The sequence below is a fragment of the Cylas formicarius genome, unplaced genomic scaffold (assembly GCF_029955315.1).
Source record: "Cylas formicarius isolate icCylForm1 unplaced genomic scaffold, icCylForm1.1 PGA_scaffold_4__25_contigs__length_36172078, whole genome shotgun sequence".
Classification (NCBI taxonomy): domain Eukaryota; kingdom Metazoa; phylum Arthropoda; class Insecta; order Coleoptera; family Brentidae; genus Cylas; species Cylas formicarius.
In genome coordinates, this window is record NW_026844334.1 from 15,129,234 (window position 1) to 15,151,301 (window position 22,068).

The 22,068-nt window shown below is 33.6% G+C and overlaps 2 protein-coding genes across 5 annotated transcripts; one reads left to right on the forward strand and one right to left on the reverse strand.

Moving 5' to 3' along the window:
- Positions 1 to 60: 60 nt before the first annotated feature.
- Positions 61 to 856, reverse strand: LOC132700906 (uncharacterized). The gene is made up of 2 exons (XM_060668487.1): positions 286 to 856; positions 61 to 198 (listed from the first exon to the last, which is right to left on the reverse strand). Exons 1-2 carry the CDS (start codon positions 817 to 819, stop codon positions 61 to 63), a joined length of 672 nt encoding a protein of 223 aa, XP_060524470.1. The 5' UTR covers positions 820 to 856.
- A 2,762-nt stretch (positions 857 to 3,618) lies between these two features.
- LOC132701120 (elongation of very long chain fatty acids protein 4-like) lies at positions 3,619 to 21,680 on the forward strand. Of its 4 annotated transcripts, none has more exons than XM_060668815.1 (8): positions 3,619 to 3,866; positions 16,700 to 16,814; positions 16,887 to 17,074; positions 17,976 to 18,056; positions 18,121 to 18,292; positions 18,377 to 18,504; positions 18,567 to 18,716; positions 19,055 to 21,680. In XM_060668815.1, the coding sequence occupies exons 2-8, from the start codon at positions 16,736 to 16,738 to the stop codon at positions 19,172 to 19,174; spliced, it is 918 nt and encodes a 305-aa protein (XP_060524798.1). In that variant the 5' UTR covers positions 3,619 to 3,866; positions 16,700 to 16,735; the 3' UTR covers positions 19,175 to 21,680. The 4 variants fall into 4 exon arrangements, with proteins under 4 accessions (XP_060524798.1, XP_060524802.1, XP_060524801.1 ...); XM_060668819.1 differs by lacking the exon at positions 3,619 to 3,866 and adding an exon at positions 4,791 to 4,992; XM_060668818.1 differs by lacking the exon at positions 3,619 to 3,866 and adding an exon at positions 10,253 to 10,362.
- Positions 21,681 to 22,068: the final 388 nt, after the last annotated feature.

Genomic DNA, 22,068 nt, shown 5'->3' on the forward strand with positions numbered 1-22,068 from the left:
GATTGTCAAAAAATCGAACCATAAAATTGAAGAAAAAGATAAAAATACCAATATATCATTTTATTTTTTGCACAATGGCTTATGACTTTCTTCGATTTCTCGTCGAAGTTGTTGCACTACTTTGCTCTCGAATATTCGTATGCGATTCTTTTCGCTCACGCTTTTTCCATAGTTCTGTCTCTTGCGTAACAGCTCCAACTGTAGTGAAAGGTATACGATAAATAATGTTAAAAGATAGCGAGCGTATTGACAACATCGGAATGTTGATGGTGAAGCTTGAATTACCTTATCTTGTACGTTATGTATGTTAGGTCCCAAACCTCCCATTTCGCAAATTTTAACAGGTTTTGACACAAAATTTAATTTATTGCGAACATTTCCGCTGATTTGTGTAAGTGTACTAGGTTCTTCATCCTTGTGACTCGATCCAACAGATTCTTGGTCCAGTTTTCTTAATCTTTCGCCATGCTGTTCGCCATCGAAGTAACAAGACTTCTCAAAATCGTTAACGCATAAACTGTTAGTTGGTGATCTCTCTTCTCTTGCAGAAAATTCTTTGCCTCGATTTCTGGAGTAAAAAATGTTTAAATATGAATTGTTTTTCCTTCTAACCGGTGGCAAAATGGGTTTTTGGGCATTGCTGTGTTTTTTAATTTCCGTACAACTACCATTCTTGGAAAGCGCTTTAAGAGAATTTACTTCGTTTTTTTCTACGGCACCAGCGAAAAACGGCACCAGGTTTGACTCGCAAGCTTCAGCTGTGACTTCTAAAAAATCCGCTTCTTCATCCAACGAGTCGTAAAAAGTGTCATCATCCATGATTTATTAAGAATATACAATAAAAATATTCAACTGACATGACTGACAACTATCTAATATGTTAATGACACGTTAAGTACCGAAATCTATTTATAAAAGCCATTAGGACAATAACTTCAAAATAAATGAGAAAGAAAAGCACTTAGACTAACTGCAATAAAATTGTCGTATTAAACGATAAGATTATTGAGAGAAGCAATACACTTCGTAGCTTAGATAGGTACTATATATGCGTGTAGAATTTCCAATGAATCAAGTGTGGGAAGATTTAATTCCTGTAAAAATATTGCATACATTGACTCTCATATGCGGATGTGCCGTTCCAAAGAGCAACGCAATTTCCAGAATCTATGTCTGTTTCATTTTACTCTGGTGCGTGGTGTTAACAATTAGTGGATCGGTAATAGCATACGTAACCACCATCCAAGATAAAGATAAAGGGAAAATCACCATGGTGGTGTCCGTTGTGTATAATATATTACTAGCAATCGTCAGTGTTTTTATTATCATGGAGGCGATATTTTGGAAGCGTACAAATACCCGGAATTTTTCGCAGGTGGTACGAGATCTAACCGATGGTTTGCAGAACTTCTGCGAGGAACCGATCAATTTTAATGGTAGAAAATTACTGCGTTTTGCCATTTTATTCGAACTCGCTGTCGTGTTGTGCTTAATAAGGATTCTTCCGTTTTATAACAAGCTAAAATTTGACACTGCTTACAACATTGCGATTACTATATTAGAAAACATCAAAGTGCTTCGAATATCCATCACCCTGGGGCAATATTATTTCGATTTATGGCTAATTCAAAAAATTTTTGAGTATATCAATGAGAGAATCGCGAAAAGCAAAGTTATCGCTAGAGACCGCCGCGGCATTTGCGAAGAACTGCGATATCTGGGGGAGAGACACCGGGAATGCTGCCGTCTCATACATGCGGTGAATGAAATCTACAGCTGCAGAATATTAATGTTTGTAGCTTTGTCGATACTGCACTCCATTAAAGCGTTCAATGACGTCAATAGAAGATGGTTCGATCCAAATCTTAGGTTAACGATGTTAGACCACATACATATGTGGTTTCCGATAGTAAGTTATAACCACAAACCCAAAAATTATAGGAAAAATTTTAAGTGACGCGTAAAAAAAATCCGAAAATTTACAGAAATTACATAGTCATAGACATAACAAATTTAAGTGCTTTAAGTAACTTAAATCTTAAGGAAAAAAAAAGGCTAAAAATATTTTTTTAAGGTATATGTCCTGCTATTGGCGTGTAAATGTGACAAAGTCATTGAACAAGGCCGAAAGCTGTGTACTAATAGCTACGCGCTGTACATGAACTGTCCCCTGCATCCAAGATCGGTTGACGAACAGTTGGTCAAAGCAGAGCTTTTATGGCTCTCTAAGGGGACTATTGCCAATGATATTTCGTTTAACGTTATGCACTTCTTCACAATAAACTCAAGCATGTTGTTCCCGCTTTTAGGATTAATCCTCAGTTACGTTATTATTCTTCTACAGTTCGATTAGGAATACCTAATTTTCTATAATTCAAAACATATATATGTAGAAAAAATGTAATCCCTAGTTGAATTATTTATTTAAGCGGCATATCTATATCCAATGACAGTGCTTTTTGGTCAAACATTTTTCTTTCTGTAATATTGTGAAAACGTTCCCAAAACGCTAGATATGCGTGTACCACAAATGTGAAGGGGTAATAAAAACTATATAATTTATAACTAAAAACTAGTTGATCTTTAAAAAGCTTGCGATCCAAACTTTTTGATTTTAATATGTTTGTGTATGGCTAGTTTACCACAAATTTGTTGACTGCTACCATAATATTTATATAAGTTTCGAAAACCGGAGCGCTTTCAGTATGAAATATATATAAAGCGTTCCACTTAATTAAGTGCCGAATTTAGCTATCATTATTATTATTATTATAAAAATTCCACTTTTATTATCCCGACTTACTATTTATTTACTTCATGCTTGGTCAACCCGGTAGATTGGATGGATTATCTTTTCTCCATTAGTAATGTACTGGATCTACCACAGCATCTCAAAAAGCTTCGTGGATAATACACGATGTTAAAGTTAGGCAACGGAAAAGATTATTTTATTGACGAAGAATTTACAAAATATGAGGAATCTTTTTCTTTAAAACATATTAATTTATTAACAAGGCTTATTTGATTGTCCTTTAGAACTGAATAACTGCCTAATTTCATAAACTCTCGTTTGCACGCCTCTGGATTTTGTCACCTTCTTTATCAGTTATTATTCGATATAGTTTAGACGACATTTGTTATTATTAAAGGACTTTAAACTTTAAACTTCCCATCTTTTCCAAATTCTTCTACAAAAAGCGGAAATTTTTTTGTTGCTTTCCATTCATTAAGAAAAATTTTCAACATCACTGACGCGTAGAGAAAATATGACTCGGTGCACCACTGGCTGAACATCCAATATCGGCAAAGAAATGTAAAAGTTAAAACAAGTCAAAATTATACAACTTCTTATTCTCATTATCTGCCATTCGGTTTAGACCAAAATTAACTCCAACTTCTGAACCAGTATTTGTGCTTTAAATTTAAATCAGCGGAATTTTTAAAAATCTTTTAAGTTAACTTTGGTTTAGCAAAAACCGCAAAATTTCAATGTGGATGCCGTGTACTCCAAGTCGTTCTCTGCATCAAACCCAGAATATTCGAAATTCTCCTATTCCCCATTCTGGATAGGATTCGATGTTTCAGGACGAGGCGTGCGGCAGTGAAGGGGAGTGGTTGCGCAGGGAAGGACGCAGGGTAGAATGGACTCTTTGTTTAGTTAGGTTAGACATAATTAAAACGAATACAATACCCGATCCAAGGCCTATTTTGATTTTAAATTGTACAAAACTGTCGTTTTTCGTCTGTTCGCTATTCGTTATAGCAAAAACTGTAGTAGAGAGCTGCCCGACCTTTGACCTTTCGAAGCTATGTTGCTTTTTGCGTTCCGCAGTGACTAGATATATCGATTTGAAATTAATGCGAAGGTAAGCCAAGTTATGCTATCTTGAAAACTTGCATGCGCTATAACCATCAACAACAAACCCTTAGATAAAAGGACCGGAAGCGTTTTAATTTTGTAATTATATTGAGGCGGGTTCTGATCACACCCTTGATTAATAAATTTATTAATAACCTCGTTTTTAGTGTGCGTCCTTTCTGATATTTTTTTCAATAATGTATATTTATTTAAAAAATGTAAATTAAGGTTGGAAAATGCATAGTCATACGGCGAAGAAAAATCACAGTAAAAACGGAACGGAAAAGCATTTTTAAATAGCTATAGAATATTTTATCGAAGTACACCCTAGTTACAGTTCACATTAATAAAATAATATGTAAATTTTATCTGTGTTGTAGATAAGTTTCTTAATACGAAAAAAAAAACAAAACCTAAAGAAAGTCGCAATTCTCATCTCATTCTCATAATTCAAGTTTAAATTAAACTTAACTTATTAAACAATCGTGGCAAATTTGGGTGAAAAATGGGTGAAAGGATCTTTGAGAAATATATAAAAAATATATTTTTTCTTTAACTTTGACTCTGCAAAAGCTGGACTATCTTGGGCCACACATATTTATGTAAACTTTTATGCTTGAATTTGGAATTTATAGTTTTATTTCGTTAGAGGCATATATAGTTAGATTATTAATTAGTGCCTTAAATTTTCACACACAACATACTGTGCATCCTTATATTTCTTTGTTAGTGTCTTGCTAAATTTACGTTTTATACCGAGAGAATTCTTTCTACTTTATGATTCATTCACTTTTTGTCATCATACCTAGCACTGAAAAGAAATAGGAATTTCAAAGCTACCAGGAATGGAGTTTTTCGTTTTAAAAAAACTCTCTTCAAACATTTTATCCATATTACGAAAACCATTAAATTATTATTAAAATTCCACTTTCCCTGCGACGCGACGGAGGAGGCCCTATCCCCCTCATGGCAAAGCATTAAAATGTAATTTTCGAAAGCCTAACGCTACTCAAAATGTTATTGCACGGAACTCATTTACGAGCCGCCAATTTTTGATTAACAATTTCGTTCGAAGTTCTGGTTTTGGTTTCGCTTGAAGTTCTGGTATTAGAAATTCGTTATCACTCCGTGGGGTAAGTTTTTAAATTTGTACCGATTTTTTTATCGAAACTTTACAAAATTCTTGCTTCTCGGACATTGCAAATCATGTAATACTAACGTTAAAATAATTGCGTTGTTCGTGTTTCCAAATTAGCTTTCTTCGCGATTGACATTTTTATTTGGTTATCATTTTTACTGAATTTGAGCGTGTAAAATGAGGCTTGGAAATAGTAAACAGGGGATTATTTGGCGTTTGTTGAAAAATTATGTTATTAGGAGCGATTTCAATATTTTGCGGTTTTAAAAATTTGCGCTGATGTTCGTTTGACCTTAAACGTATATCGACTTTCTCTCTGCGGTCAGGAGCAACGGCGACATCGTTTTCACTGTCAGGGCCAAAATATCAATACAATACCGTTGCGGTATTTTATTATTTATAGAGAGCTTTTATATGTCTCATTAATTGAAATTAAAATGTTTCTTATCTTATAATGTATTATGCTAATCCCTATATAACAATGTTCTAAAGCTTTTTCAATTTTAGTTACTTTAATTAGAGTTTTAAAATTTTGTTTAGCAAATTTTGGATTTTTTTTGTGTTACATGACATGGCCGACTTATAATAATTAATAAGTCGCTGATTAAACGAGCCTAGAAGGTTATGCCATGCAGGATGTGTTACCCTATTTAACGAACGCAAAATATTGTGGTGATTTTAATGATTTTTTTTAAGAACTAAAATCAAATCGAGCTGCTAACCTCTGTATCTTTTGGATAGAGGTATGTCAAACTTTGTAGTTTTTGTGGAATCAGTTTTTCTTGTGGATTTTTTATATTCTCATTTCCATTCTTCATCATTCAAACTACTACAAACGGTCTATATTTTCGACATGCAGTTTTATTTGGAGTGACGCTCTGTAAAAGTTAAATATACAAACAGCTCTGCGCAGATACATATATATTGACATCAAAATTTAGGTACACATCAAACTGTTAATAGGAGTTGCTAACTAATTACACACCGAAATAAAAAAATTATTGACGTTGTATAAATTATAATAAATTATTATAAATTGAAAAACAGTGTGTTCTTAAGAAATATTTTATTCCTTTAAGGGTGATTCTCTTATATTAAAGTATTGGTAATGCAACGAAGACTTATTATTTCGTTACTTCTAGTTTTGAGAAAAATAAGTTTAACGATTTTGATTTATTATTATTATTATTATTACCTATTACATTTGCGTTAATATTTTTTCTATTAGACAACATATCGTTTTTCTGATTCTTCTAGGCGTATTATATTTTTCGTCGTAAAAGTTTGTTTTATAAAAATTTTCTAGCATATTTACTACATTATACTGTCGCACCAATAATTTTGTATTATTTTTTAGAAGTCATTTTAATTAAAACATTCTAAAATATGGTAAACTCCACTTTAGTAACTAGTGGGTTTTGGCACGAACGGAGCGAGTGTTTAGTAAACAAGTGTCTGACCAAGACCATCATAACTGACAAATATCAGTGGCTAAAGTTTACTGAAAACATCCGATTGCTCCCAAGCCAGTTGCCAAAATAATTTGAAATTTATTAAAAAATGTTATAAAACACACATGATATTTTTTTAGTGTTTTAATTATTTTTTTAACGCGCTTCTGAGTCTGAGCAATGAGCTCTTAATGCAAAGACCTGAATATGTATGAATGTTAAAGTTGAACAAATCTAGGAAATTTGGAGTAATTGACTGAGAAATAAACATAGTACAACAAAATTGGGGAAATTCATAACGTTTTGTATTTCTTTCGGCAAAGGTAGCAATTTGCAGCAGTTCATTTCTCTTATTGGGGTAATTAAATTTTGTTTTTGCAACCGGGGCACAACCATTAAGGAAATGACTAATTTGCGGTTTGCAGTTCCATATTATTTTACCGACGAGGCTCAAGTTCATTAATTCAACCTAGAAAAAGACAGTGAAATTGAAAATGACTTTCATATCGAGTACTGGCGGTTCGCTGGGTGGTACTTTCGCTCGTATTGTCTGCCTCGATTCGCTGCATAATTGCGGCATTCGTACGCTAAAAGTTAGATACGTGCTATTTTTTGATAAAGTCTCAATTAAGTTTCTATTTCGTTTGCTAAAAGCTGCTGTATGAAAATTTATGTCTTCGATTTTCTACATGGGCGTTCCATGAGATCCGATCACATCACACACAAAAGTGAAATTAAAATCATTGATAATATTTCAGTACATTTCTTTAATTTCTGTAATACCGGAGTAGAAAAATTCTGTTGTTTTTCTGCTCAGTACTCTACATTAAAATCTAATTGGTCACACGCAGGCATATAATATATAAAAAAAAATTATAAAAACACATACCTAATCGAAAATACTAGTGTATTCAAATCTTTATTCCTATATTACGAAAAACTTTTAAGGTATACTTACTTTATCATACTGCGAAAATTAAGTGAAGTGAATTAAAGTTAGATTGGTACAATGTAACCCTCATGAGTTGTGTTACTGGTCGTAAACTCTACTGGATACGTATTTACGAGCTTTACAGAATATTATTCAACAGATTCGTGGTCTACGCCAAATTCTGATGTCCTAAGACATTGTGCTTTGGGGTATTCAGGGGTATTCTGAGAAAGCTTTTCGATTTGAAAAGAAGGCGATTCGGAGTGCTGAGTAATGCAGGAGTCTATCGACTGTCCTTTGTTAACCTAGACATAATGATACTCCCTTCTACTCGCTTCCTGAGAACATTTTACACATCCATAAAAATTTACATGAATATGTCAAGAATGCTTATCTGCACGACTACAATACCAGGCCAGGCAGGAGCTATCGCCCTTTTCCAAGGTGAATGTTAACTATATCATAACATAATAGCATAATATTTAGAGCTGTTTGGGCAAACCACCACCTGCAATATAAAATATAACTTACAAAAATTTATTTGCGTTAGAATCATAATTTGCGTATTTCATTATTGTCAAAACTTACTTCTTCTTTCCTTTTCCTTCTTTCTTTCCTATAAAATAGCGACCGTTTATTTTTAAAATAATTATCGGAAATCTCTCACGTATCACTCAAAAAAATATAATAGAATAAAGAACAGACAGAAAGACAAATTTTATATCCGATAATTTAGTAAGCTACGAGGGGTTAGTTAGCCGGCCATTTTTTTTAATTGCTTTTATTTCCGTATCACTCTGTATATAGGGGAAGGGCATCAAATTATAGTTGCTTCATATACGTTTTGTGTTATTTCTCTCGCAAGAGATTCAAAGCAAATATCCATAACCAACAAACTTTATTTATGAGAAATAAAGTTACTCAATTTTTCATCTTCACAAAATGGTTCACCATTGATAATATATTTTTGTTAGAAACAAGTTCCAATGCTAACCTTAATACTCATAGGCAGAAAATCATTAATACACACAGTCACGATAAAATGCATAAGAGAAGAAAAAATGGGAATTGTGGACTTGATATTTGGCAGGGAATAATATTGGCAATTTTAATAAACTGGCTTCATAACAAATGCTTCAATACAAGCAATCAACATACATAAACCAAGGGTTAACTGCTTCCATCTCCATAAAAACTTTAAACTCAACGCCGCTCTCATTCTTGGTGTTAGCGATAGCGATAGCGATTTGGCTGCGTTTTTAAATTATGTAACTTATAACGGGTGATTCATTAAGAGTTTCCACATTACAATCTGAAATATTTTTGAAACGCCACTGTATTTGTTTATTATCATATGAGATTTCTAACCTCAAAACATGGAGCAATATACGAATGAACAACGTGTTAAAATTGTGCAAGCCTATTATGAAAATGATCGATCAAGAAAAAATGCATTTCGGGCTCTACGTGAATTTTTCAGCGCGCAAAATCGACCTTCTGAGAGGACAATTTGGAATGTGGTTAAAAAATTTCAGCAAACTGGATCTATAACTAACCTCAAAGTCCCGCAACGTGCTCGTGCAGGTCGGTCAGATCAAAATATTGCCATTCTTCGCGGAAGTGTAGCCGATCACCGATTCGTCATCGATCGCGGCAAGTGGGCCTTACGTATTCAACCACACAGCGAATTTTAACAAAAGACTTGCACCTACACCCATATAAAGTCCAAATAACACAGAAGTTGAAACCTCGAGATCATCAACAGCGCCGCGTGTTTGCAGAATGGATACGAGAACAAGGGGTTTATTTTTCATCGAAAATCATCTTTAGCGATGAGGCACAGTTTCACGTTGGTGGCTTTGTAAACAAACACAATGCTCGTATTTGGGGTTTAGAAAATATAAGAGAGATTGTTCAAAAAGCAATGCATCCTCAAAAAGTGACTGTTTGGTGCGGAGGAATAATTGGGCCTTTTTTTTCGAGGATAATGCGGAGAACGCTGTTACGGTTAATGGTGTTCGCTATCGAAACATGATATCTGATTTTTTCTGGGAGCAATTGGAAGGTATGGACATTGAAGATTTGTGGTTCCAACAGGAAGGACCAACTTGTCACACATCTAGAGAAACGATACAATTGCTGCGGGGCAAGTTTGCTGATCGGATTATCTCACGTAACGGCGATATCAATTGGCCGCCGTGATCATGTGATCTTATTCCCCTAGATTTTTATTTTTGGGGGTATCTAAAAAGCAGAGTGTATAGAAATAAACCAAACATTATTCCAGAGCTGAAACAGGAGATTAGACGCGAAATAGCCGGCATAGAACCTGAATTGTGTCAAAAAGTGATAGGAAATTTCAATAAACGAATTACGTCATGCCACATGAGTCGAGGGGGTCATTTGAATATCATCTTTCATACCTAATTGTAATACACTAATCTAAAGCGGCAAATACAAATGTTTGTATATTTTTATATTCTTCTGAGTTTTTTTTTATTATTTTAATGTGGAAACCCTTATTGAATCACCCTTTATATTCGGTTGATCGCGAATTATGACAACGACACTATTTCCAACAAATAAGATGAAAATTAATAGTAAATTTCATTTCAGATATATAGTAACAGATTTTTTAATTTTTTGATTTCTGATGGGTATTAAAGCCATTCCGCAAGCGACTAACACAAAAAAAATGCTTTTGTTTCCTGGTCACTTCGTATTAGTTCACTTAAACAATAGAATTACTACAAATTTGCCAATTAAAATTTAGCTTTATGAAGTACTTTGACAACCATTCGAATACACAGAAGCAATTTTTATAACGCTTCGTTTGCAGATTTCGCCAATTATTCTTTAATGGTGTTAAAAGTAAGCAAAATCGACACTGTCGCATTGTTAACATTAGTGCAAAACAGCAAGCAGCACCAGCGAACGACACATTTTTTTTTCAAGTAACGCGAAGTAATCGCGAAGTAATTTTGTAAGTACATAGCACGCAATTACCTTATTTAATTAATAGATAGTTAGTTCTCCCGATTCTAAGTAGTTTTATAGACCTGTAATAGCAAAAATCGTTTAGCTCGATTTAAAGAAACGTTAAAGTAGTTCTTGTTCTTTTTTCGCGTGAATGGACGTTACTTTATTTGCGAGAAATTATTTCCCAGTGCGGAACTTTCCTTCCGATCGTTTTATTTATACGCGTCAACTTTCGATCGGAAAATATTTTCACATAGTGTTTGCAAACATGGTACAGAAAGCGAGAATGTTATCTCAGTTTCTAGTTTTATTGCTACTTCGCGGAATGAATACTTCTGCAGATGACACAACCTGATTGCACGCGAGAGATTTAAATAATATAATATTTATATAGAGTGTCCGCTAAGAATTTCCTAACCTGTCGGGAACAAACAATTCAAGTAATATGGAATTTTTTCAGTAAATTAAATTTAATGAAAAGGCAAAGGGTACCACCACTACACATTTATTTGAATGATAAAAATTTCCTATAAGGGTCAAAAATTGCGCATTAAACGCCAGACCAAATGCATTTCGTAGACAGGACACAAAAAAATCTGCAAAGCGTTGTATATTTATATATAGAACCATGCAAAGGAGGAATTTAAGTGCTCATAATTTAAACTGTGAACATCTATTTCAAAAACTATTTTTTTCTAAAGATATGTAAGATAAGGTAATAAGACTGTAAAATATACATCTGATATAAATTTTGCCTCGTTTAGCTTATTAGTAGTTGCTCCATCAATCCATTTACAGAGCAATATATAGTAACAAAAAAAAGAAACAATATGTAATATAATGTAACCTAACCTATTCTAGTGAGTGGTTCGAGCAGGTTGACAAAGTGAGCTTCAAAGAAATTAGAATAACCATAGATCTTGATTCTAGCTAGCGACGACTAGACATCAAACATATATTTCTCCATTCCCTCAGTCCACAGTTAAATATGTAAATATGTCACACACGTCCGAAACACAATTACATTTTTAACATGCTATATTTATAGGCGATTTTTTTAATAGGTTATTCTTGCCCGAACACAGTGAAAGGTGTCTTTGGTGCGCGAATTGAGCCGTGGTACTCGAATATCTAAATACTCTAGTAGATTCGGACTATCTATAATGTTGTGTAGCAATTTATAAACAAAGATAACTGACACACACTTCCGCCTACATTCCAGGCTATTCATATTAAATTTGTCCAAGTAAAATTCGTAGTTTATGCCTCTCGGTGGATACGCGCCTTCTATCTTGAACAGATACTTCAAAAAAAAATTCTGTAGCCAACTATGAGAAGAGTAAATCGGGTTCCACACAGCCGAGGCGTATTCAAGCTTAGATCGAACATAGCTAAAATGTGTTCTGGATTAAAGATAATATAGTAACCATAAGGACGTTAAAATTGATGCGCCTTAGGCAGCTAAATTTTTGTACGTGACCATAAATTTCACATACCAACCTTCAATTCGCGCCATTTTCTTTCCAAACAACGATCTTCACACACTCAACACGTTGCCCCCGGAACATTTAACAGCATACGGACATATTTTAAGCAAATACTGTCGTTAAAATGGCACATCAAAACTAAAAACTATCTAATTGCCTAATAACTGTCAGCAGCCATGCTGTTGAACGCCGCTAAATCTTACTGGTCAAAAGCAAAATTCGAGATGATAGGTCTTATTGGTTGGCAAACCATATCTGGATTGACTGCGCATGTGCATGCGCAACAAGTGCGGTAAACGGCATTTGACTTACGAGATTATTTGGTACGAGTGCTTGTTAAACGAGTGACTTAAAAAGTTTACCAAACGTGTTGGATACTACACTTTTTTTACGACCGTCAGTTTTTGGGTACATTTTGGAAAACAACGCGAATATATTCACTCCGTCAGAACTGACAAACGGCAAAGACCAAACCGTGCGGTAAAATCTCCGAAAACATCCGATTACTCTTAAACCCGTGCAATAATATCCCGGAAATGTCCGAAGCGGCTCGGATCCGTGGCACAAGAAACTCACGCGGTAAAGTGACACTTCGGACACGCTACATCGGTGTATAATTGGGCACTTTACAAAAGGAAGTAGAAAATAGTGTATTATGCAACAAGTGCGGTAAATGGCATTTGAGTTACGAGTTTATTCGGCACGAGTGTTTGTTTAATCGAGTTACTTAAAAAGTTTACCAAACGTGTTGCATTCTATACTTTTTTTACGACCGTTTTAGGTATTTTACAGACGGGAATAGAAAAAATTATTTTTTTACGGTTATTTCAAAAGTTGTCTTTTATGTCTAGCAGCTATATGTCCTTTTCATATCAATATTAATCAATAAAGAAATTGGTTTAAATTAACACCTAAGGCCGGTACGGAAATCTCTATTTATTCTGGTAGATTAATCTGTTTTTCTTGATTTTCTGTAATTAAAATTAACTTACTTTAATCGTATTCAAAATGTACTATCAAAAAATTATATTAACTTGAAGTAAATGTACTCACATTTGAATACCATTAGCTACTAGAAACTACTAGAAACTTCAATAGCAGGCCTAAAAATATTTTAGGTAAAGTTGAGTTGCTTAAAAATTAAACATGTGATTAAATTTATCTATTGAATTAAGGAAGTTTCTACTAATCAGTGTATTTAGTGATAGCTGAATTATTTTCTTCGGTACTGTACGGTATGTACGCAGTGTGTGAATTAATGAATTTAATTCAAACAATTTATTTTCTATCTAATCTAACTATAATATAATATATAATAACTAAATAAGTAATGAAAACAAATTCTGTCATAAATTATAAAAGCTAAATATTTTCTGAAAATAATAATTGTATTTTTATTTAAAATTATTTTCTAAAGTTTCTGGCGAAGCTTTAAATATGTGCATCAATTTCCTCCTCTTCTAACCGGACCATCACATTTTTTTTTACGAGCGGTGATCAATTAACTTTGTGGGAGAAACAAGAAATCAGTGTCACGGAATTTTTGGAGCTGGTACCGTTTACATCCTTCCGCCGAAGTGGTACATCACTTTCTTCCTTTATTTCTCGTTTCGGTCGTACAACGAAACTTGTTATTCGAACCCAAGTTCGACGGTTTAATTCGAAAGTTCGTCGTCACCCATCAACGGACCATGCACCACCACACTCCTTCCAACCAACCTTACGGCCTACATTTTGCATTTTCACTGATAAACGACGTCTTCTTGCAACGTGACTTGCTTCTCGTCTAATCATTTAGTTCTTGAATACCGGCAAGCTTCATTCGCGTGCATTTTTTTTTCAAATTCCTATTGTATCGGCGAGATCGGAATTTTCGCGTCAAATCGGGTCTATTTTCATTTCTTTGGTATAAACGCTTATCGCGATGGAGCAAAGGGAGATAGTCGAGTTCGTTTTGAAATTTTTGCTCTGCTGCTGAAAATTTTTTTTTATTTTACGCGAAATGGTTTTGCGGAAGGCGTTTTAAAACTCTGGTATCTAACTCGGTGGAAAAAGAATATTTAAAGTAAGTTTTCGGTTTGTTTTGTATACATTTGCATTGCACATAAATTTGCCGACAATATCAACAATTAATACGATTTTGACCAATATGCGTGAATAAACTGTCCATTGGAATTAAACGATTTCAAAAATATGTCCAATAAGTATGTTTTCTTCATTTTAAAATAGTTGCTTATTTTCGTCTTAATCTATTGCCATGTTTTAACCGCTTTACCAAATATCGGATAATATAAATTTAAGCTCCATTTTATCTTTAAGACTTTTTTTTTCATTTAAATTACGCTTTGCTTAACTGAAACGAAAACAAATATTGTAAATCATTGCTCGATTGCCATATTTCATAATAAGCAAACTTTTGGAACTACCAAATCAGCAAAAAGTGGCGCTTAATTAAAATTGGGGATGGGTGGGTAAGTGTCTATTTAGTAAATTATTTTTTTCTTTTATTCCGTCACAGAGCAGACCTAAGATGGAGAAGTGTCTCAAAGAATAATTTTTGTTAGTTGTAGAAGGTTGGAGATTCCTTCTTTACATAGTACAAAATGTCTTTATAAAATAATGTGAAAGTTCTTTACGCCACCAAACTGTAACTACTAAAAACAACGGATTTTTTTTTATCATGTCTAAATAGATCTATGAAAACACTATGTATTTCTAAAACCAACGGATGAAATATTACAACAGAAACAACAAAATAATATACAAGGTCTTCAAAAAAATATATCAACCAACATTTCATATTTTTATTATTAAACTTTAGTGACCTTCGACTATTGTTAACCCTGTAGTTGTAGGGTTTAAAAATATGCGGAAAATCCCTGTATATGTTGTAAATTTTTATATGCCCTTAAAAATTCATACTTCCCGTCTGATATGAAGGTCCGGCTCCTTTTTGTTCCGTCTTTGGATGTTTTGCTGGCGGCCATTAATATAATTGCCATTTAAATACAGTTTTATAGCAAATGAGCACGTTGTTAATTACATTAAAGTAAACACAGCTTTAATAATTTGCATTTCATTTTCGTGAGTGCACTTATTTCTTTAACTAGTTGAAAGTTTTGTAGATAATGTATATCTAAAATATTATTGCTATTTTAAGAATCAACAGAATATTTGGAAAAGAAATAGAGGTAAAAATAGTGACAAAAATAGTATAAAATCCTAAAATGTAAAAATGTACGTCCTGCAAAGCACATAGATGCGCTCGTTGAATTAACATTCTTCCTGATCAAGACATTTTCACGATATTCATCATATTCACTTTGAATAGTTAGAGTAAATGTATAAAGCTATTTCGAGCATATAATCATTTGCCTAGGCAATTAATTGAACAAGCAGCAAGCAGGTGGAAACTAACCTAACCAAACTAACCAAAACTTCCCAAAATTACTTTATGCCTACTGCATATATATTACATATAAACCAGATACTGTTGACGTTATTATTGTTATTCTTAATATCATTATTAGTGTGAGAATAGTATATCATGCAACAAGGGCGGTAAACGGCATTTGACTCACGAGTTTATTTGACACGAGCGGAGGGAGTGTTTTATAAACGAGTGACTTAAAAAGTTTACCGAACTTGTTGCATACTAAACTTTTTCTACGGCCGTTAGTTTTGGGTACATTTTCGCAAAACTACACAAATACATTCACTGACATGACCGCGAGAATTGACAACGTCAAAATTCAAGGCGTCGGAAATATCTCCGAAAACATCCGATTGCTCCCAAATCCGTGCGGTAAAATCCCGGAAATGTCCGAAGTGGCTCGAATTCGTGGGAAACGAAACTGACGTGGTAAAGTCACGTTTCCCGCACACTAGATCAGTGTGTAATTAGGCATTTTACACACGGGAATAGAAAAATGAAATTACAAGCAAGAAACGTTAACTTTGAACACCTAACATTGGGAGAGGAAAATCCGCTCAGAAGTGGGAAGGATCCCTTGTTGTAAATATAAGTAGAGCAAAACTTTCCAAAAGTGGTATTCTTTTTAATCGTCTTTTTTCAACTTCCGAATTATATAATTACATCTTTCTGTTTTGGAGCGTTTACTTAGAGAAATTCCAAAGTGCAGTGAAAGTGAAAATCTTAAAAGCTGAACATTATCTCTTGTTGTTAAGCTGAGTCAGTAACGAATTTAATTTTGATATTTTAGGAAACTTGGCATTATATAGCATTCCCATGTTGCTAGTATATGGTAGCAAAAAAACACATCCTTGTAAAATTTATCGTGATATCTATGGGTATTGGGTATTAGAATTTAATAGAGTGAAGTTAATTATTATATTCGAAACATTAGAGATAGCCAACAAAAGTGCAAATCAAATTTTTAAATTTTTTTTTTTTAATTTTTTAAAATTAGTAATCTGTATTTCTGAAATGATTTAGCATACTAAATTACACTTCACCATCAAATCTGTTATAAAAGGACGTCTTTTTCATTAAAGTATTTGTTTTATTTGAATATTTACTTGCTTTTGCTAGTTTAAATGGATTATATTTTCAATCAAATTGGTTAAAGCTTTCATATGAATATCACAGTCAAATCAAATGTCCGGTCAGTAATTCGCAAGTTGCGGAAACGCTTTCTCCCCGCAATTTCTCTGAACTTCATTTTTCCTCGCAACAAACCGGTACCTGCAGATTTTCCTTACACTAAAGCGAGGACATAATAACGCTTACGGTATCAATCAGGCTTTTACTTTCAAACTATTTATTATGCGTTACCTTGGTTGCGTCCGTATCGCCGCAATGGCAGCTAATTACCAATTTTCGTTTTGTTTTAGGTAATCTTGCAATTACCTCAAGATCATAGATCCATTATGGCTCAGTTCGTCAACTCGACACAATCCGTCGTACATCAAGTTTACGACTACTACTTATGGACCCTGTCTTTGTCAGGTAAATATGGTTGCTTTCGCAAACTATGTTAAGCTACCCACAAATGGGAAATATTTTCATGCTTTATTTCAGACGAAAGGACAAAAGGATGGGCCCTCGTAGACTCGCCGACACCCACCATAATCTTCACACTAATTTACTTGTTCATAGTATGGGCCGGACCAAAACTGATGGCCAACAGAAAGCCCTTCAAGCTCACTTGGCTGCTTTTACCTTATAACCTATCCATGGCCGTATTGAATGGATATATTGCGATACAAGTAAGTATGATTTAAAACCATAACATTCACATTCTATGCAACGGACGTTATTATTTAGGACACTTTTAATACGAGAATGTTGGGAAACGAATTTATCAATAAATCTTCCTTTCACGAAATTATCTAATCAGTTCCAGTTTATAATTACCAAATGATTGTTGAAAATTTATTAGGGCTTGTACCACGCCCATCGTTGAGACGTACCTGATATATTGGTAAATTGCTGTTGGACAAGTAAATAATATGAAATGGCGACTCCGTAATTTTTATTAGTAATAAATACATGTTCGGAACTACATTTATTTACATAAATAAATATTAATAAAATTAAAAAAAAATAATTAAAATTTATGTCCTCTCACCCTCTTTTCGGTTAAAATATTCGATGCCTTTCAGATCTGCCTAGGTCATTTCGTGTCATTTTTTATCCTTTCTCTGGTTGTTTCTATGTTTTAATTTTAATTTAAATACCTGATCATTTTTTACTTTTAGTTTTATTTACTTTTATGTTATCGAATTAAATAATAAATAGACAATACCAATTTGAAACTGTTTATATTTGAGTGGAATATAATTTATCAAAATCATTTATACAAAATCAAATCCGAGAATTTTTTTTATAGGCACCCAAGTTTTCTGGTCTAAATTTTTAGATAATTTTGGAGAAACTGAACATCTTTCTGTTAGTTATTAGTCAAATGGATGGGAACCAACCAATAAGTGAAATAATTCAAACAAATCCTACTAAACGACAACAGGAACTTTTCGTGCCTTGACCGCCACGAAAAATGCACACTGCCCAAAAGAAAAAGCAAACGTTATTGCCAAATTTAGTTTGTTCTTCGCCCTGCCTTGAAAAAAATATTATATAGAGATTTTTAATATTACCCTATAATTTCAGCTTCTCACAGCCTCCACAAGATTAAGATACAGCTATATTTGCGAGCCTTGCAGGCCAAGATTCCACCCAGATGAATTGCAGGTAACAAATTCTTTATACTTTATTGCAATTGGCATGGATCATATTTCCTTTCCTGTCGTTTCAGATTGCAAACGCTGTATGGTGGTACTACTTCTCGAAGCTGCTAGAGTTTTGCGATACGTTTTTCTTCATTTTACGCAAGAAGACCACCCAACTATCCTTCCTTCATGTGTATCATCACTCTACCATGTTCTCGCTATGGTGGATCGGAATCAAATGGGTTCCCAGCGGCTCAAGTAAGTTTTTCTTCTGAAACACCCAAAAACCAATTCTCTTTTGACCCATAAGAACCCAAAAATACGATGAAAATATTTTTACAGCGTTCTTACCCGCGATGGTGAATTCATTCATCCACGTTTTGATGTACACGTACTACGGCCTTTCCGTGCTAGGGCCGAGAGTAACGCAGTACTTGTGGTGGAAAAAATACCTGACACTACTTCAAATGGCAAGTATCAACTACGGCATTCTCTTAGTTAACAATTTTTTTAAATCATTGCTTTTTTGCAGATCCAGTTTACCACTGCTCTGATTTTGGGTGCTAACGGTATCCGAACTGGCTGTGAATTTCCTCTATGGATGCATTATACTCTCATTTTGTACATGATGTCTTTTATTGTCTTGTTTGGAAATTTTTATGTCAAAGCATACATGGAAAAGGTAGGTGCAATATTAATTAATTAATATGCAAGTCATTGTCCTTATAATGGGAGAAGATACTCTAAACAGCCAAAGTCAAAATTTATTCCTGTATGTTTGCAAAAATAATTGTTTTATACTACAAGAACTCACTTTTGAATACTCAATTTTTGGAAAAAAAAATTCACGTAATTCATGTAATAAATAATAGATTTTAATTGTAATACCGTCAAAATATTAATTATATTTTTTGTCAGAATAATACATATTAATTTCAAATTTAAAATCGACTAAAATCTTTTTCTCCCAATTAAATCTATAAAATCAGAGAAACTAGTTTAGAGTATTGACTCTTTTAGGGTAACCAAGTATTCTTTGGAATGGACGTGGGGTGCGGCCAAGGCAATACGTATTTGGCAGCAAAGAACCATCCATTCTTGCAACCCCATCAAAACGGCCAGCAAAAGAAAATGGATTAAATCGGGTGGAGTATTGATTTTTTGTAGGTTTTTTAACCCGCGGCTAGGTAAAATAAATAATTTTTTAGTCAGGCGTTGTAATAAAATGTATTATAGTTACCTTTAAGTTTTTACCTTAAAATGTTTATTTATTTTACAAACATTTGTTTTAAATACACTCACATGTACGCTGGATAGCTGACCTGTTCACCGACTCCTTTCCTTCTATCTACATCAAATTACCCGTGCTTTTGAAAAATCGTTTGTTCTGATTTCTCACTAATCACGTAATGTCTGTCTAAAATAAACGGATGAAAACCAACTTAACGTAAAAATCTATTATTCCAAAATTTGAATCATATTAAACCCTTCAAGGTTTACTATGTACACGTAAAGTTTAATCAAAAATTAACTTACAATTATGGAATTTGTTTAGCGCAGCGTTATAATTTTATTATTTGTTGTTGTTGTTGCACTTTGATATACAGTTGCCAAAATGGCGAGTCAAAGTACTTCGATCTATTAAGGAAACTATAATTTGACCTTTTTTTAGTTATTTACATTTTTACGATGAAACTGTCATTCTGCTGGTCCTAGACATGTAAAGATTTTTTTTATACATTTTTTTTTTATAATTTAAATGAGTAAGTTCTTTTAGTAGTAGTAGAATTTTTTGTTTTTAAAATATTTCAACATTTTCGTGTCTAATTTAATGGTTCCGGCATAGTTTTCTCAAATAGATCGAAATACTTGACTGCACACCCATATAATTATTTATGCTTCCCAGAATTTATATGGCTAAGAAATTTGTATTTTATAAAACGCATTTCGCAAGGTGCAATCGTTGAAACCTACTAAAATATGTCTTCCTCGACTCAACTGTGCGGTAATACAATAATAACCAACATCCTTCGCAAACAAAAATACTTGGAGCCCGACTGGCTGGTCCGTATATAAACATTTTAGATAAATTACAAGATGGTGCTGTTACAGGCGGGCTTGTCGGCATTCAAATTTCATGTCAAACGTCACAAGTTTACTGCAGCAAAAAAACGATAAACCTACGCAAGACGTCAACTAAGCCCGTATGACACCCTAACAAGTCTGATATAATTTTGCTTTAAAAAAATGTGATCAAATCAAGTTTGCTTTTGGGACAGTTTTTTTTTTGAATTGGCTCTATCATGACTTTTAAGCTCATTTTTATCAGAACTTATAATACCAAAACACATACATGCAATCGACGGCACAAAGATTAAAAATCTAAAAATGTATCGGACTGCCAAACTTTCTCATACAAAGTCATACGTCAAAACTGTGTAAAAATATATTTGGCCATGTAAAAACCAAATGGCGTCATACAGGCTTAATGTTCAATCAAAAATTAAGTCAATTATAATTAGTTAGATGGCGAAATAGGCAACGCGGAATAGGTTTTAAAAATCACTGCCACTACGTGCACCTATACACGATATTAGACTTTAAGAATATGTCATGTGACTCTTGGTTTAGCGCATTCGTATCTATTTAACGTTTAAAGCTATATAGCGAATAGTAATTTACTAGGGTATTGAAATATTGTAAATGATTTCGCTCAACAATGAATCGTTTTAATTGACAATACGTTATGTGAATGTTCCAATGTCCATAATAAAGTTTTTCTACCTATTAACTACCCCACGTTGATTATATTCCCGTCTTTTAGTATTGCGCGAAATGCTGGCTCGAATTTTGGATACGGCTTAACCTCTTTGTCCGGCGCAGTCATTTATTGCCCATATTTCACACTCGAAATCCAGACAATAGGGTTTTAAGCCCACCCCAAAGATTTAATTTCAACGCGCCGCAGTGAGCCTGCAACTGACGTAATTTCCATTAAAACATTTTTCGTCATAAAGACTGATTTTTCCAAGTTTCATTTATAGTTGTTTTTACTAGGGCTTTAGTGAATGCCGTTTCTTTTATTGTTCAACTAAAAATCCTATAGTCTGGCCAGCCATTTATTGACAGAGATTAATTCGCTCGATACATTTGTTCGGATTTAATTGAAATGAAGTCATGTGCAAAAAACTCGGCCAGTTTTATACAATATGTTTGCTACTTAAAAAAAAATTCACCCGTGTGCGTTGTATATCGTCATGTGTATATCGGTAACTCGCAAATCGCCCTTAATTATTTAATAATTCACTAATGACAGTAAAACTAAACTAAACCCAAAGACCACAGTTTTGGGTGTTTAAGTATAAGGACAACTTCTACTACTTCTTAAAAGACGGTCGGGTTTTTCCAGTGTATAGATTTTCCCTTTTATCTCTTTAATACGAGCCCTAACAACTAATTGTTCGGACGATGTACGAAATAATAAGAAAACATATTTATACTTATTTTAAATTGATTTTTTTTGCGTTTTCGATTGAAAAATGAAATCACGCACTTATTTTTATACCAAAAAGTGCTATCGTAATAAATTATTTTTTTATTTCACATAAATTACATGACAAAATATCAAAAATATACCGAATTTGCTGACAAATAAATATTCGGACGCATTTAAATCTTTTACTTTAAATCGAACATTAAGAAGAAGTAACATCACCCTTCGCGGCAATAACAGCTTTTATGCGTTTTGGCATGGAATCTACCAAAGTCTTGCAATATTCGGTGGTGAAAGTGTTCCAAATTTCGGTGATTTTTGCTTTTAATGCTGGAACTGTACGCTGAGGATTGTTACGCAGTCTTTTTCATCCGATGCGCTAAAGTTTCAATAATATTCAAGTCGGGGCTGCTTGATGGCTACGATAAAACTTTCATATTATCGTCCCCAAACCACTTTTTTGTTGATTTCGCAGTATGGCAGGACGCACCGTCTTGTTGAAATATAAAATTTTCATTTTCAAAAGTTCGTTCTATTGATG

Coding starts and splice junctions, on each gene's coding strand:
- LOC132700906 (XM_060668487.1), bottom strand. CDS start 819: ATGGATGATGACACTTTTTACGACTCGTTGGATGAAGAAGCGGATTTT. Junction 199..285: donor TACATAACGTACAAGATAAG/GTAATTCAAGCT, acceptor CTTTCACTACAG/TTGGAGCTGTTACGCAAGAG.
- LOC132701120 (XM_060668815.1), top strand. CDS start 16,736: ATGGCTCAGTTCGTCAACTCGACACAATCCGTCGTACATCAAGTTTAC. Junction 17,075..17,975: donor ATGGATATATTGCGATACAA/GTAAGTATGATT, acceptor CTATAATTTCAG/CTTCTCACAGCCTCCACAAG. Junction 18,505..18,566: donor ACCTGACACTACTTCAAATG/GCAAGTATCAAC, acceptor GCTTTTTTGCAG/ATCCAGTTTACCACTGCTCT.